The sequence below is a fragment of the Oryctolagus cuniculus genome, chromosome 6, assembly GCF_964237555.1.
Source record: "Oryctolagus cuniculus chromosome 6, mOryCun1.1, whole genome shotgun sequence".
NCBI lineage: Eukaryota > Metazoa > Chordata > Mammalia > Lagomorpha > Leporidae > Oryctolagus > Oryctolagus cuniculus.
This window is the reverse complement of record NC_091437.1, coordinates 122,420,802-122,436,609: the sequence shown is the minus strand read 5'-3', so window position 1 is coordinate 122,436,609 and position 15,808 is coordinate 122,420,802. Positions and strand designations below refer to the sequence as shown.

The window sequence follows — 15,808 nt, the reverse complement described above, 5'->3', positions numbered from 1 at the left end:
TATTCACAGCACTGGCCAATATATATTCTGATCTCTAGTGTTACTGACTTCCTCAAGTTTGCCAGACAGATCCAGTATCACCTCCTCCTATTTAGATAATGGTCAAATGTTTGCCAGGAAGAAGGAAGCTATTTTCTTCAATCATCAACTCAAAACATCATTATTTATAAATGTTATAGCAAAAGAAATACATAATTTGGCATATTGGGAAAGTGAATATTTTCTTCTGTATATAGATTAAAATGCTCTAAAAGTTCAAGTTATTTTAAACTTGCGAATTGTTTGGTCAGAGAGCACAAGGAATGAGGTCACCTGGCTTGTCATGAGAGCATTACCACAATTTACTAATCAAAATTCAAAAAAGCTCATTCCTTAAAATGACATTTCCTGAGTGACTACTATGTATCAAATATGAAAGGAGTACAGAGGTAAAATATCTGTATGTAGAGAATCAATGTCTTTCAGGAAATTATAGTCCAGTGTATATAGTCAGGTAACTGGGAAGACTGGATAATTTTTTTTAAACCAATCCTATTTTCCTTTCATGTTGGTCATTAAAATTGACCAAATTTCCCAGCCTCCACATAATAGCATTCTGGCCAGTAGCATGAGAGCAGAAGTGAGGTATTCCCTATACAGGCCTGGAAATGGATAACCATGGGCAAATCTCCCTTTCGGCTCTCCACAGCCTATTTCTTTGCTAGATGGATGCAGAGGACTCTGAGATGTAAAGGAGCAGAAGGGCATTTGCAGAACACACCCTTGGAGCTATGAGGGGATTCCAAAAGGCTCAGCGGAAAGAGAATCAAAATGTTTGTTTAAGTGCAATTTTTTTAAATACACACATGACATTTTTCATAACTGTATTTTCCATTAATTATTTGAACTCTCTTGAGAACAAAAAAGTGATCCTTGTGTTAAATTCTAAGATTGAAGTTGTTTATTAAAACAGTTAATCTACCCTGCAAAAGGAAAAAACCAAAACTACCTCCAAGAAATTATGATACAATAAAATTACATGTGAACACCGCCCACTCCCCTTCCCCCAAAAAAAGCATACCCACCTGGGCTGCAATAACTCCTCAGAAGAAACTCTTTAGATGGCTCTCCAAAGAGAATGAAGGGTAGCAAAACAGAACACATATACCAAGTTATGGAACCTGGAGGAAATGTAGTGTACACTGGGAAAGTGTTAATGCTTCCTAACTACTGGAATGTGCTATGATGCTAGGAAACAGAATGTAAAAATACCTGCTGGGGCTGGTGCTGTGGCACAGCAGGTAAAGCTGTCACCTGCAGTGTTGGCATACCATATGGGTGCCGGTCTGTGTCCCGGCTGCTCCACATCCAATCTAGCCCTCTGCTATGACCTGGGAAGGCAGTGAAAGATGGCCCAAGTCCTTGGGCCCCTGCACCAACATGGGAGACACAGAAGTAGCTCCTAGCTCCTGGCTTCAGATTGACTCAACCTCGGCCATCTGGGGAATGAACCAGCGGATGGAAGACCCCTCTCTCCCTATGCCTCTGCCTCTCTGTAGCTCTGCTTTCAAGTAAATAAATAAATACTTTTAAAAAAGTATTTGCTGTAATTCAAAAGAATTAGAATCATACGATGCAGCTTCTCAGACCATAGAGCAATGAAGTTGGAAATTAGCAACTCAGGAATCCGTAGAGCATATGCAAACACATGGAGATTGAACAACATGCTCCTGAATGAACACTGGGTCATAGAAGAAATTAAAAGAGAAATCAAAAATTTTCTGGAAGTAAATGAGGATAACAGCACAACACATCAAAACTTATGGGATACAGCAAAAGCAGTGTTAAGAGGACAGTTTATAGCAATAGGTGCCTACATCAAGAAATTGGAAAGGCACCAAATAGATGACCTTTCAGTACATCTCAAGGATCATTTCCACTGAGATCTGGTACCACAGGAATGCCTACTCTCACCAATGCTATTCAATATAGTTCAGGAAGTTTTAGCCAGAGCTATTAGGCAAGAAAAAGAAATTAAAGGGATACAAATTGGGAAGGAAGAACTCAAACTATCCCTCTTTGCAGATGATATGATTCTTTATTAGGGGATCCAAAGAACTCTACTAAGAGACTATTGGAACTCACAGAAGAGTTTGGCAAAGTAGCAATGTATAAAATCAATGCACAAAAATCAACAGCCTTTGCATACACAGGCAATTACATGGCTGAGAAAGAACTGCTAAGATCAATCCCATACACAATAGCCACAAAAACAATCAAATACATTGGAATAAACTTAACCAAGAATGTTAAAGATCTCTATGATAAGAATTACAAAATCTTAAAAATAAGAAATAGAAGAAGATACCAAAAAAATGGAAAAATCTTCCATGCTCATGCATTGGAAGAATCAACATCATCAAAATGTCCATTCTCCCAAAAGCAATTTATAGATTCAATGCGATACCAACCAGAATACCAAAGACATTCTTCTCAGATCTGGAAAAAATGATGCTAAAATTCATATGGAAGCACAGGAGACCTCGAATAGCTAAAGCAATCTTGTACAACAAAAACAAAGCCCCAGGCATCACAATACCAGATTTCAGGACATACTACAGGGCAGTTGTAATCAAAACAGCATGGTACTGGTACAGAAACAGATGGATAGACCAATGGAACAGAATAGAAACACCAGAAATCAATCCAAACATCTACAGCCAACTTATATTTGATCAAGGATCCAAAACCAATCCCTGGAGTAAGGACAGTCTATTCAATAAATGGTGCTGGGAAAACTGGATTTCCAAGTGCAGAAGCATGAAGCAAGACCCCTACCTTTCACCTTACACAAAAATCCACTCAACATGGATTAAAGACCTAAATCAATGACCCGACACCATCAAATTATTAGAGAACATTGGAGAAACCCTTCAAGATATTGGCACAGGCAAAGAGTTTCTGGAAAAGACCCCAGAAGGACAGGCAGTCAAAGCCAAAATCAACTATTGGGATTGCATCAAATTGAGAAGTTTCTGTACTGCAAAAGAAACAGTCAGGAGAGTGAAGTGACAACCGACAGAATGGGAAAAAATATTTGCAAACAACGCAAAAGATAAAGGATTAATAACCAGAATCTACAAAGAGATCAATAAACTCCACAACATCAAAACAAACAACCCACTTAAGAGATGGGCCAAGGACCTCAATAGACATTTTCCAAAGAGGAAATCCAAATGGCCAATAGGCACATGAAAAAATGTTCAGGATCACTAGCAATCAGGGAAATGCAAATCAAAACCACAATGAGGTTTCACCTCACCCTGGATAGAATGGCTCATATTTAGAAATCTACCAACAACAGATGCTGGAGAGGATGTTGGGAAAAAGGGACACTAACCCACTGTTGGTGGGAATGCAAACTGGTCAAGCCACAATGGAAGTCAGTCTGGAGATTCCTCAGAAACCTGAATATAACCCTACCATACAATCCAGCCATCCCACTCCTTGGAATTTACCCAAAGGAAATGAAATTGGCAAACAAAAATGCTATCTGCACCTTAATGTTTATTGCAGCTCAATTAACAATAGCTAAGACCTGGAATCAACCCAAATGCCCATCAATAGAAGAGAGGATAAAGAAATTATGGGATATGTACTCTATAGAATACTACACAGCAGTAATAAAAATGAAATCTGGTCATTTGCAACAAAATGGAGGAATCTAGAAAATATCATGCTGAGTGAATTAAGCCAGTCTCAAAGGGACAAATATCATATGTTCTCCCTGATCGGTGACAACTAACCGAGCACCAAAAAAGAAACCTGTTGAAGTGAATTGGACACTATGAGGAACAGTGACTTGATCAGCCCTTGTCCCAACTGTTGATGTACAATTTAATACTTTATCCCTTTTAGTATTTTTTTTATTCTACTTAGTACTATTGGTTGAACTCTATAATTAACACACATTTATTTTTAGGTGTTGAAATTTAACTGAAAAGTGATCCCACTTAAATATAACAGTGGGAATAAGAGAGGGAGGAGATGTACAATTTGGGACATGCTCAATCGGACTTGCCCCAAATGGTGGAGTTAGAAATGTGCCAGGGGATTCCAATACAATCCCAACAAGGTGGCATGTATCAATGCCATCTCACTAGTCCATTTGATCAATTTCTGTTCATAACTGATCATGCTGATAGGTCTAAGAGTCAAATGGATCACACAAACAAGACTAGTGTCTGCTAATACTGATAGAATAAAAAAGGGAGAGAATGATCCAACATGGGAAGTGGGATACACAGTAGACTCATAGAATGGCAGATGTCCTAAACAACACTCTGGCCTCAGAATCAGCCCTTAAGGCATTGGGATATGGCTGAAGAGCCCATGAGCGTATTTCAGGCATGGAAAGTAAGACACTCTGGCAAAAAAAAAAAAAAAAAAAAAGAAAGAAAGAAAAGAGGACCTAAATGAAAGATCTCTGTGAATGAGATCCCAGTGGAAAGAACGGGGCCATCAAACAAGGAGGTACCTTTCTTTGAAGGGAGGAGAGAACTTCCACTTTGACAATGACCCTGTCAGAATAAGATCGAAGTCAGCAAACTCAAAAGGCTTCCATAGCCTTGGCAACTCATGACTAGAGCCTAGGGAGATTACTGTCGCCACAAACAAGAGTGTCAATTTGTTAAGCCAACAACAGGAGTCATTGTGCACTTACTCCTCATGTAGGATCTCTGTCCTTAACGTGTTGTTCAATGTGAATTAATGCTATAACTAGTACTCAAACAGTATTTTACACTTTATGTTTTGTGTGGGTGCAAACTGATGAAATCTTTACTTAATATATACTAAATTGACCTCCTGTTTATAAAGATAATTGAAAATGAATCTTGATGTGAATGGAATGGGAGAGGGAGTGGGAGATGGGAGGGGTGCGAGTGGGAGGGAAGTTATGGGGGGAAAAAGCCACTGTAATTCAGAAGTTGTACTTTGGAAATTTATATTTACTAAATAAAAGTTTTAAAAAAAGTATTTGCTGAACTGATTGATAAAGAACTGATCCTAAGAGACTTAGTAACTACTAGAAATGATAGACAAGAGGATAGAAAAACAATCAAGACACATCTAATTGACAAGTCAGAACAGATTGTTACCTTCAATGAAACAGAAAATAATGAACAAAGTGGTGAAAGGATGAGTTCAATTTTGAACAAAAACCTAAAACTGAGATCCATGGAATACCGTCAAAAGGAATCAACAAAGAATTGGAAATACAGGTTTAGAATTCTCAAGAGTGGAATGGAATACTGAGTTGTGGGGAGAGGCTAGTGGTAAATTGCCCAAGTAGAAGGTGATTGAAGCCACAGCATGATGAGATTACTCAGACAGAACTTTCAGAGTGGAAAGTAGGAGAAATAGGGATGAGAGAAAGAAAGTACTACACTACAAGAGGGAAAGCCAGAAATAGACTAAGAAGAGACCATTTCTCCCTTTTCCTGCACCAAGAAAACAAGAGAAAAGTCAGGGAAGCTAAAGTGAAGTACTGAACTGGCAGTCAACAATGATGAATGTGCTTGTGTGCTTTGGGGCAGGGGGCAAGTAAGATGATGGCCTGAAAAGTGTCCATTCCATTTGAAAACCAGATAGCACGAGGATACCTCACAAAGTTTGTGGAAAGATGGAATTAAAATATATGTTTATTTTGGTTTATTCATTTTTTTTTGAAATCTACGCATAGCATTTTCATGAACTTTTTGGAAACTCCTTGTATTGGAGGTCTTAATAAGTATTATTAAGATTTTAGTATTAGCAAAAGTCAGTTAAAATAGTCTGCAGAGTGACTGAGAGATTTTCAATTACAGACAGGAATGCAGAATACTCTGAAAGGAGACTTGGTTCTAAAAACAATAAGGTAGAAATGAACAAGAGCTTCATTTTGTGTCACTCCCCCTCTTCGTGGAGGAACGACACAGGACCCTGCGCTGTTCTTTCGTCTGCTCGGCCCTCCCCGGGTTTGCTGCTGGTTCTTCCCGGGTTGGCTACCGTCCCTTCCACCTCCGTGGAAGGGCGGTTCCCCCTGCCACATTCCCCACTTCCGCGGGGGAGCGGCACACCGCCAGCCGGCTCTCTCGGGGGCTGCTCAGATGTTCCTCAGGTGTTCCCCTTAGATGTTCCTCGTGCATGTTGTCTCTCTCCTCCTTTATAGTCCTCTTCCACCAATCCCAACTCGGCTGCCCACACGCCGAGTATGCTGCTCTCCTCCAATCAGGAGTAGGTCCTACAGTTTATTGGTTGAACTGGAGGCAGCTGGGTAGAAGCTGTTTCCTCCTCTCCCAGCGCCATATTGTGGGAGAGCAGATGCATAGAATAAGTCTTAATTCCAGTAACTTAGTCTAGTCCGAGTTGCTCCCAGTTGCTCCCCACAGATCCCCCTTTCTTTTTATTTTTGGCATTGATACGCGCCTGTCTTCGGTGTCCCACGGCACACACTCTGCTCTGCTTGCTAGAGTTGCCCACAGGTGCTTACAAGCCCTATCAATCAGGCAAACCGAATCCGGGTCCTCTCTTCGCCATGTTGTGAGGAGGTTTTTAGGCGCTGATGCGTGCCTGAGTTCGGTGCCCTGCAGCGCATGCTCTGCTCTGCTAGAACTGCCTGCAGGTGCTTACAAGCCCTACCAATCAGGCAAACCGAATCCAATCCTTCTCATTGCCATATTGTGGGGCGACTTATTGGTGTTGATAACGTGCCTGTCTTCGGTGACCTGCAGCTCATACTCTGGTCGAGCTGCCTGCTGGTGCTTATCGCCTTACTAATCAGGCAGACCGAATCCAAGCCTTCTCATTGCGGTATTGTGGGGAGACTTATTGATGTTAATTCGTGCCTGTCTTCGGTGACCTGCGGCGCATAAGCTGCTAGCCGCCCGCAGGTGCTCACCACCTCCCTAATCAGGCAGACCGAATCCAAGTTCTCTCATTGCCATGTTGAGGGGAGGCCTTATTTTTCTCTATTTCTCTATCTCCGGGCATTCCTATCTCTCCCATTTTACTTCTATCTGCCAGCATTCCTATTTCTCTCATTTTACTTCTAAATTTCTGTTTCTCTTATCCCTGCGGCTTCCCGGCGCCCGCCCCGAGGCTGCTTCTTGGGCGGCTTCCCGGCTCTGAGCCGCTTCAGCCAGCGCTTCTCTCATCTGCGCGGCTTCCCGGCTTCGCGCGCGCACTCCGCGGTCTCCGCGCCCCTTCGCGCCCACACCACGGCCTCGCACTAGCCCCACGTTCCCTATCTATTCACACCCCGTGCTCTCTCTGCACGCGGTGGCTTCCGCGAGTCACACAGCCCCAGCTCACGTTTCTGCCACTGGTATTCAATCTAAGTTCCCCGGGCTAACCTGGCGAATTCAACCTATAGCTTACGTTTCCGCCTTACGGTTTGGCTTCCCGTCTTTTGCTCCCCGGGCTAATCTGACAGATTCCAACCTGGCCCACGTTTCCGCCTCTGGTTTAACTTTTCGCCTTTTGCTCCCCGGGCTGACTTGAAGAATCCCAAGATAGCTTACGTCTCCGCCTCAGCCTGCCCCCGTGGCTTCAATTTCCCTAACATTTTTCTCTACCCGGTATGTTTCCCTAACTTTTCTTCCAACAACAATATTCCCCTCTCATTTCTCCTGGCTTCTCCCCACAGTCCGTATCCAAGTCTAAGTTTCTTCTTGCTTTCACTTTAAATCCTAACTTCTTTCCCATAGTCCGTATCCGAGTCTATGCCTAGGCTTTCAATAGCTTCTTCCGGCACCTTTTCCGTCCGGCTTTTCCCTAGGCTCTTTGCTAGTCTCTCTCTCCGGTATTTTCCCATTTCTTCCCGTTTCTTCCCTCCTAGGTTTCCTATCCGAGTCACGGCACCATTATGTCGCTCCCCCTCTTCGTGGAGGAACGACACAGGACCCTGCGCTGTTCTTTCGTCTGCTCGGCCCTCCCCGGGTTTGCTGCTGGTTCTTCCCGGGTTGGCTACCGTCCCTTCCACCTCCGTGGAAGGGCAGTTCCCCCTGCCACATTCCCCACTTCCGCGGGGGAGCGGCACACCGCCAGCCGGCTCTCTCGGGGGCTGCTCAGATGTTCCTCAGGTGTTCCCCTTAGATGTTCCTCGTGCATGTTGTCTCTCTCCTCCTTTATAGTCCTCTTCCACCAATCCCAACTCGGCTGCCCACACGCCGAGTATGCTGCTCTCCTCCAATCAGGAGTAGGTCCTACAGTTTATTGGTTGAACTGGAGGCAGCTGGGTAGAAGCTGTTTCCTCCTCTCCCAGCGCCATATTGTGGGAGAGCAGATGCATAGAATAAGTCTTAATTCCAGTAACTTAGTCTAGTCCGAGTTGCTCCCAGTTGCTCCCCACAATTTTGCTTTTTATTTTTCAGGATATAGGAATTAAGCATGTAAATATTGCTGGTTCTTTAAATTTTTATTTCACTGTGTAAAAATAAGGACAATGATGCTCCTCCATGCGTGGCTCATTAGCTTAATGTGAAAACAACTAAGATGATGTATATTGAAGATTCTAATGTACTATGTAAGAGTCAATGTATATTTTATAAATATTCAAAGAATGGAGTTATGAAAGTTAGCAGTGAAATACAGTTGGTTATAAAATCAGTGAAAAATTATGGTCTCGATCTAAAAATACTAAGAAGTCCTTTTAACACTACAAGTTGCTGACCCCAAAGCTTAGATGCTTACAGAGATTTTAAGTTACATGATAGACCATTCTTCTGGGACTTCTAGGTTGAAGTCTGGGTTTCCAGATGTCTTCATTATGCCAAAATAAAAAAAAAATGCCAATGAACCTTGGCAGATCCTATGCATTTGGGAATTTATTAGCCCTATAAGTAGTAATTCTTAAATAAAGATTTTTGGCAATCCCTCAGTTTCACAATGCACCAGACTAGCTTTATAATTGAAGTCTCATGACCAATGAAATCATGGTAAAAGGCCACAGCTTGCTGAGTATGTTATTCCAAGGGATGACTGAGGTATTAAGCTGGGAAGTGAGTTAGCCATTTTAGGGCTTCCCTCATGGGAAGCTGAACCGTCCAAAAGAATATGATCCAATCATTATTTCACCAGTCAAGAAACCTTTAAAGACTTTACAAAGAATGCTATTTTTAACATTATGACATCAGTGTAACTAGCTTTTCTTCCATCAAGCTTCTAACAAGTAGTTTCAACATGCCCCATCTTTCTCCCCTGGGAAGCTATCTTATCCCTCTTAAAGTTGTCTCTTTCCTTTACACTTCTGTATAACTCCCTCTCACTGGGTTTCCTGGCTGCTGACATCTCCTCAGTTATTTTATTTTCAAGAGCATAGGGTGTTAATTAAGGTCAAACAGCTGTGTCTTCAGCTCCAAACAATGGGGCAAAATAAACTCTCCCTTACAATAGATACCAGAATTCCTGTCTCAAGACCCTCCCTCCCAAGAAAATCTTATCTGAAATTATTTTTTAAATTTTTAAAATCTTAAACTAGACAACAACATGAAAATGGTGTTTTCGTCTATATTTTTGAAATATTTTAAAGTTAATGTGTGACACTACCATGTATAGCTATTAAACTAGGCCCATTGTCTACAAGCTAACATTTAGGCCTTTTATCCACTGCAATATTGAATTTCATTCTAGGACTGAGGATCAATAAAGCACTTTGGTATTTGCCTCAAACAGGACTATAAAGAAAAAGACAAGTCTCCTGTTGACCTTAAACAATACCACCAAACATTTATATGGACTTATACAGTTAAGTATATTAAAATAATTTTATACTTTTTTTATTCTTGATCAATACTGGTTGGTAGAGAAGAATTATGAGACCCAGAGATAAAACATTCCCAGGAATGGGTGTTTTGCCTAATTGTTAAAGATATCTATGTCCTGGGGCCGGTGCTGTGGTGTCGCACCCACAGGGTGCTACCTACAGTGCCAACATTCCATATGGGTGACGGTTCGAGACCTGGCTGCTCCACTTCCAATCCAGCTCTCTGCTATGGCCTGGGAAAGCAGTGGAAGATGGCCCAGGGCCTTGGGTCCCTGTACCCGTGTGGGAGACCTGGAGGAAGCTCCTGGCTCCTGGCTTCGGATCAGCACAGCTCTGGCCGTTGTTGCCAATTGGGGAGTGAACCAGTGGATGGAGGACCTCTCTCTCTCTGCCTCTCCTTCTCTCTGTGTAACTCTGACTTTCAAATAAATAAATAAATCTTAAAAAAAGAGACCTATGTCCCATATCAGAGTGCCTGGGTTTTATTCTCAGCTCCAACTTCTGTCGCCATCTTCTTCCTCATGCATCATAGGAGGCAGTGGTGATGGTTCCAGTAATTGAGCTACTGAAACCCACACAGGAGACCTGGATAGCATTCCTTGGTCCTAGCTTTGTCACCTGCCCAGGTCTGGCTACTCCAGGCATTCAGAGAGTGAACCAGAAGACGGAAGCGCTCTGTCGCTGTCTGCCTCTCAAATAATCAATTAGTTAATTAAAAAGAAGCATTCCAAAGTCCACACAGTTTTTCAGAAGCAGGGCTAGGACCATATCCACAGAACTTCAATTCCATGACTTTTCTCACTACACCATATATGGATTCCATTATGGTATCCAATCTTTTTTATTTCACCTCTCTAGCAACATGGAAAACGCCTGGCTTCTTCTGAAGTCATTAGGAATATTTGAGGAAACACAGCTGTGTACTCAGTTCTACCTCCAATGAAAATACATAATAGATTATTTATATAAGGAATGTTATGGGATCACTGTTGATGCGGAAAGTTATTTTTAAAGAAATACACACATGATGCTTGGAATTTTGAAAAGGACAAAGAAGATCTTACAAATAAATAGTCAAAGGTGCAATGAGAAGAAATGCTATGAACAATCTGTATTTTCATTGGAATAGCTTGTTTTTTTTTCATAAGGACTTCCCTTTCATGGAAAACCCAGGCATACCAGCTTTAAAGGATTTCAAATGAACAACATGACCAACCTGTAGATGGAGAAGGAAGCCACCGATCGAATGAGGGATGCCAAAGCCCCAACCTTAGCAGCTTCCACAGCACCCCGGACACGGTATTGTACTGTCATAGGGTAGTTGACATAGGGTTGGTTATAAACTACAATCTTCCCTCTTGCTTCTGGGGCCCTTTTCTGCAGTTCTTCAAAAGAGGTCACCACCAGAACTTCTGCTGTAATGCCTAGAAATAAAAGTCATACAAGATTAACTTATAGTTTGCCAATAGCCAGGTAGAATTAACGCATAAAAGGTCACACATGCTGTATTTGCCACATCTGGTTTTAGAAGATCAAAGTTTTAGAGCCACTTAGCGTGGGAGAAAGCTTGTGGGGTTGGCCAGCTTTCCAAAAGAGAGAAAAGGTATTCAAAATAATAACATACAACTTAAAGTTTTTCAACTCACTTAACCAGCTGGCATTAAATCACAAATTGCTTGAAAAGATAGCTTCTTTTCTTTTCCTTCTTTCCCACCCTAAGGAGTCATGAATCTCATAGAATAACCATTCACTTAAAAATGCATTTCAGAAAGCTCCCCCTTGGGATTAATGAAACACATATTTATCTTTTCCAGGAACTATGGATATTTTGCTAAACAAACTTTAATGACATCACACAAGAATGGCACTGTATGATATATACTCATAGAAGCAGCATTCTTTATAAATTCAATTTTTAATAAATGGTTAATGTTAACATCTTCTAAGACCACAAAAAGCTTATTTTTTCCCACTTGTACAAAAATACTCTGGAAGGATGTGCAAACTTCCTATGCCTCTCAATTTTCTGTACTTGCTTACCACTAAACATAGTACTACTCTTCACATAAAAATTCTTAAGACATGTATAAGTGTCCTATAGTCCTGATGCCTTGCTTAACATGTGCTTTCTTTCTTCATACAAGACTTTCCCAAATCTTTCTGATTAGGGAACAGAGTTTCACATCTTCCAAGAAGTCATTTAAAAACTGCCAGACCACTAAAGATTCAATTTGATTGAGTACTTAGAGTGACAAGGAACAAATATTTAGTAACAAAAGCTAAATGCAGTGGCTAAATATAACTATCTAAAAGAAAGTGGTGCCTACTGTTTTGGGGTTTTAGCCATGCAGTCATGAAATTTGTCAGTAAAAACTGAAGTATCAACATACACTTTACATTTTGGCATACTTCCTTAATATTGCAAACTAGAGGACTAGTTTTTGTGGTTCTTTTTTTTTTTTTTTTTTTTTTTTGGAAACTTGACAGATGTCATTAAAATGTTAACTGTTGCTTGGAAAATCCTTATAAAATGCACTGTAGGTTTTAGATAATTCTTACTTTCAATATTTGACCCTATCATGATGGACCCTCTAGGCTGTCTCCTCTCCTACTTCTGGTCCCACCATTCAGACTGATTTTGTACTTTTACTTTAAAGTGATTGGGTACAAATCCATAAGCATGCCTCCACCAATACTCAGAACACAGAACTTAATTTATAATCTTAAAAAAAGTAATGTACAGTTATGGAAAGTGTGAAAACTTCTAGCTTTTCATATAAATATCCATAAAAACGTAAGTAAAGATTTGGCTAGACAGTTTTGAGATTCATAACTTTTTGAAACCTATAGATACCTTGAAATTTGACTGGTGTTATTGTTGGCATAGTATGGGAATTTTACTGATGGTTTTCAGTTCTTTCTAATGAGTTACAGGTTCAATGGTCCACCCAAGAGATGTTCCAACAATGGAGTAATTTGGGTGTCTGGATTGGAACCATTGGAAATGAAGCCAAATTTCTTTAAATTTCTATAGACCACTGCAAAATTAAAGTCATACGAGGGTGGTACTATGGTCTACACTTCAAATTCTTTTAACAAATAAGAGAATGTAGCTCTGAAGAGAACAAACCTAACTTAGACACCACAATCACCAATGCATAGCAATAGTACCAGCTATAAATCAAAATCTATCACCATGAACTTGTATATGTTTAACTTACCCTGTTTTTTTTCTGAAAGCTTAGAGTCATCTCTGATTCCTCTGTCTCCTTCATCCCCTATATCTAATTAGTTGTCAAATACTGGTGATTTTATTCCTTAAAAATCAAAATTGATTGGACCCTTGTCTTCCATTCCACCCCATTACACGGTCTCACGTCAGACCCTCTCTTTTGGACTGTCTCTCCTCCTCAATTGTTCCACAGCTGCTTGCATCCCAGCCTCCAGCCCAGCTCCCTCAAGTTTAACTCCTATAGAGGTGCCAGAGTGAATTATCTGAACTACTGAAAAGTCATGTCATGTCTGCCTACAGCAACAACCCTCCCTCCCCTTGGTTCTTTATTTTTTTTTAATTTATTTGACAGGCAGAGTTATAGACAGTGAGAGAGAGACAGATAGAAAGGTCTTCCTTCCGCTGGTTCACCCCCAAAATGGCCGCTATGGCCAGCGCTGTGCCAATCTGAAGCCAGGAGCCAGGTGCTTCTTCATGGTCTCCTATGCAGGTGCAGGGGCCCAAGCACCTGTGCCATCCTCCACTGCACTCTTGGGCCACAGCAGAGAGCTGGCCTGGAAGAGGGGCAACTGGGACTAGAACCCTGTGCTTATATGGATGCCAGTGCTGCAGGCAGAGGATTAACCAAGTGAGCCATGGTGCTGCCACCCCTACCCCAGTTCTCCCCTCTCTGCCAAAAAATCCATCATTTCAACATATCCCTCAAAGCCTGTCTACATCTACAGCCACTGGCTCCTTTTGGTTGTACACTTCATCAATACTAAATTTAAAGTTCTCATTTTCATACCATGCTATTTCACCCCTCAGTCTTTGTTCACATTATGGTACACTGTGTCTTGTTGACTCCATTCTACTAACTTCATTAAGTGCCTAACACTTATTCACCCCTCAGGAAGCACTTCAAAAACCATTCAAGAACCACTTCTTGGGGTTGGAACTGTGACACAGCGGGTTAAAGCCCCAGCCTGCAGTGCCAGCATCCCATATGGGTGCTGGTTTGAGTCCTGGCTGCTCCACTTCCAATCCAGCTCTGCTGTGGCCTGGGAAAGTAGGGGAAGATGCTCAAGTCCTTGGGCCTCTGCACCCATGTGGGAGACCGAGAAGAAGCTCCTGACTCCTGGCTTCAGACTGGCTGAACTCCGGCTGTTGTAGCCATTGGGGAGTGAACCAGCAGATGGAAAACTATCTCTCTCTCTCTCTCTCTCTGTATTTACCTCTCTGTAACTCTGTCAACTAAATAAAATAAATCTTTTTTTAAATGAAATAATCACTTCTTTATGGTACATACCCTACCATCTGGACTCCTGTCCCTTCTCCCTATCCCTACCTTTGGGAGGACTGAGTCATGAAACATTCTCTTTTGGACTTTCAGGGTGCCCAGGGAATGTCTAGGCACTGCACAAACGAGTCTCCCACTATTTATGGCTCCCCCTACCAAGAAAATTGCAATCTCCGTGTTTCCAACTATATCCGTTTTGTTTTGTATCTCCAGCAACTAATACAAAACTCTTGGCGTTTGTGTAGAGTCGGTCACTAAATACTCCCTGAATGGCACTGCTCCAAATAAGGAATGATTGACGGAGTTCAGAGCTTTCCATGAATGTGCAATTTTTACCTTTAAAGCCTGATAGGTTTTTCTCCCATAGTAACTCAGCAGTCTGACTCTCTTGCCACTTAGAGTACAGTTGCAAAGCAATAACCAAGCAAAGAGACCTTGAAGCAATCAGAATAGAAATCTAAACACCAAGTGTGAAAACTCAGGTACTCAAATATAAGAAAGCTCTTCTGCACTCCCTTAGAACTCAGTTATTCTCACTGTACACAAAATTCTACCTATAAACTATGATAAACACAAATCAAAACAAGGACATAGGCCTGAAAATGGACAGCAGCACCACATACACACACAAAAAGAAAACAATCTCAGAGACAGAAAACCAACTAATAGAACTTTCTGCAATGATGGAAAGGTTTTCTTTTTTTTTCTTTTATTTGACAAGCAGCAATATCATGTTTGTCATTTTAATGTAGATACAATTATTAGGTTATCTGTCATATTACAATATTTAAGTTTTTATTTTATGTCCTTTAAGATACATTAAAACACACACACACACACACACACACACACATCAACTGCAAACATGAAGGGGAGAAGAAGCATGGCACCCAACCAGATTTCTACACGTCAGTGACGCTTCATTCCCTTTTTCAATAGAGCTTTAAGAAATGTCCTAATGACATGAGCCTCAAATATTCTCTAGGCATTTTCTTGGACGCTCATGACGTGGCACTGGTGATGTTGTAAACAGCAGAGAAACAGGGGCTGCCGAGTGACCGGATGATTGGGCCAGGCCCGCCTTCCCACAGGACACACCCAACGGCGACGTCCACCCTCACGCAACATAGCTGTACTCGTCCGCAGATGCCTGGCTGCGCTCCATGTACTGCCTGTCTTTATGAGTGCGTTGGATAAGGCCCTCACGTCGGTTGTCAACTATAGAGAACCCAAGTCTGTTTGCAGAGCTCCTGAGCTGCTTGCTAAGTACTGTGACAGTTAACTGAAGAAGTCAGTGAAAGGGATGACCGAAATGTTTTCTATCAGTGCTAATTAATTCAGTAGTCAGTTGTTAGCCACACATAGCTAACAGCATGTAAAATGTAATCTGTTTGAGAAACTATATTTTAATGTCATTTTATTTTGATTATTTTACATTTAGATTTCAACAGACAATGTGGGTAGAACTCACAATAACCACCAGCTCAGATCCCGGCAAAGGAATTGCTGGCCC

General features: G+C 41.5%; 1 protein-coding gene across 1 annotated transcript in view; it reads right to left on the bottom strand.

The window, feature by feature from the left end:
* Positions 1-15,808, bottom strand: part of CPQ (carboxypeptidase Q) — a gene marked incomplete at its 5' end in the record, with an annotated part of 478,153 nt that overhangs the window by 400,894 nt on the left and 61,451 nt on the right. The window contains 1 exon segment of the mRNA XM_051844650.2: positions 11,001-11,208. Coding sequence (XP_051700610.2) covers positions 11,001-11,208 — 208 coding nt within the window.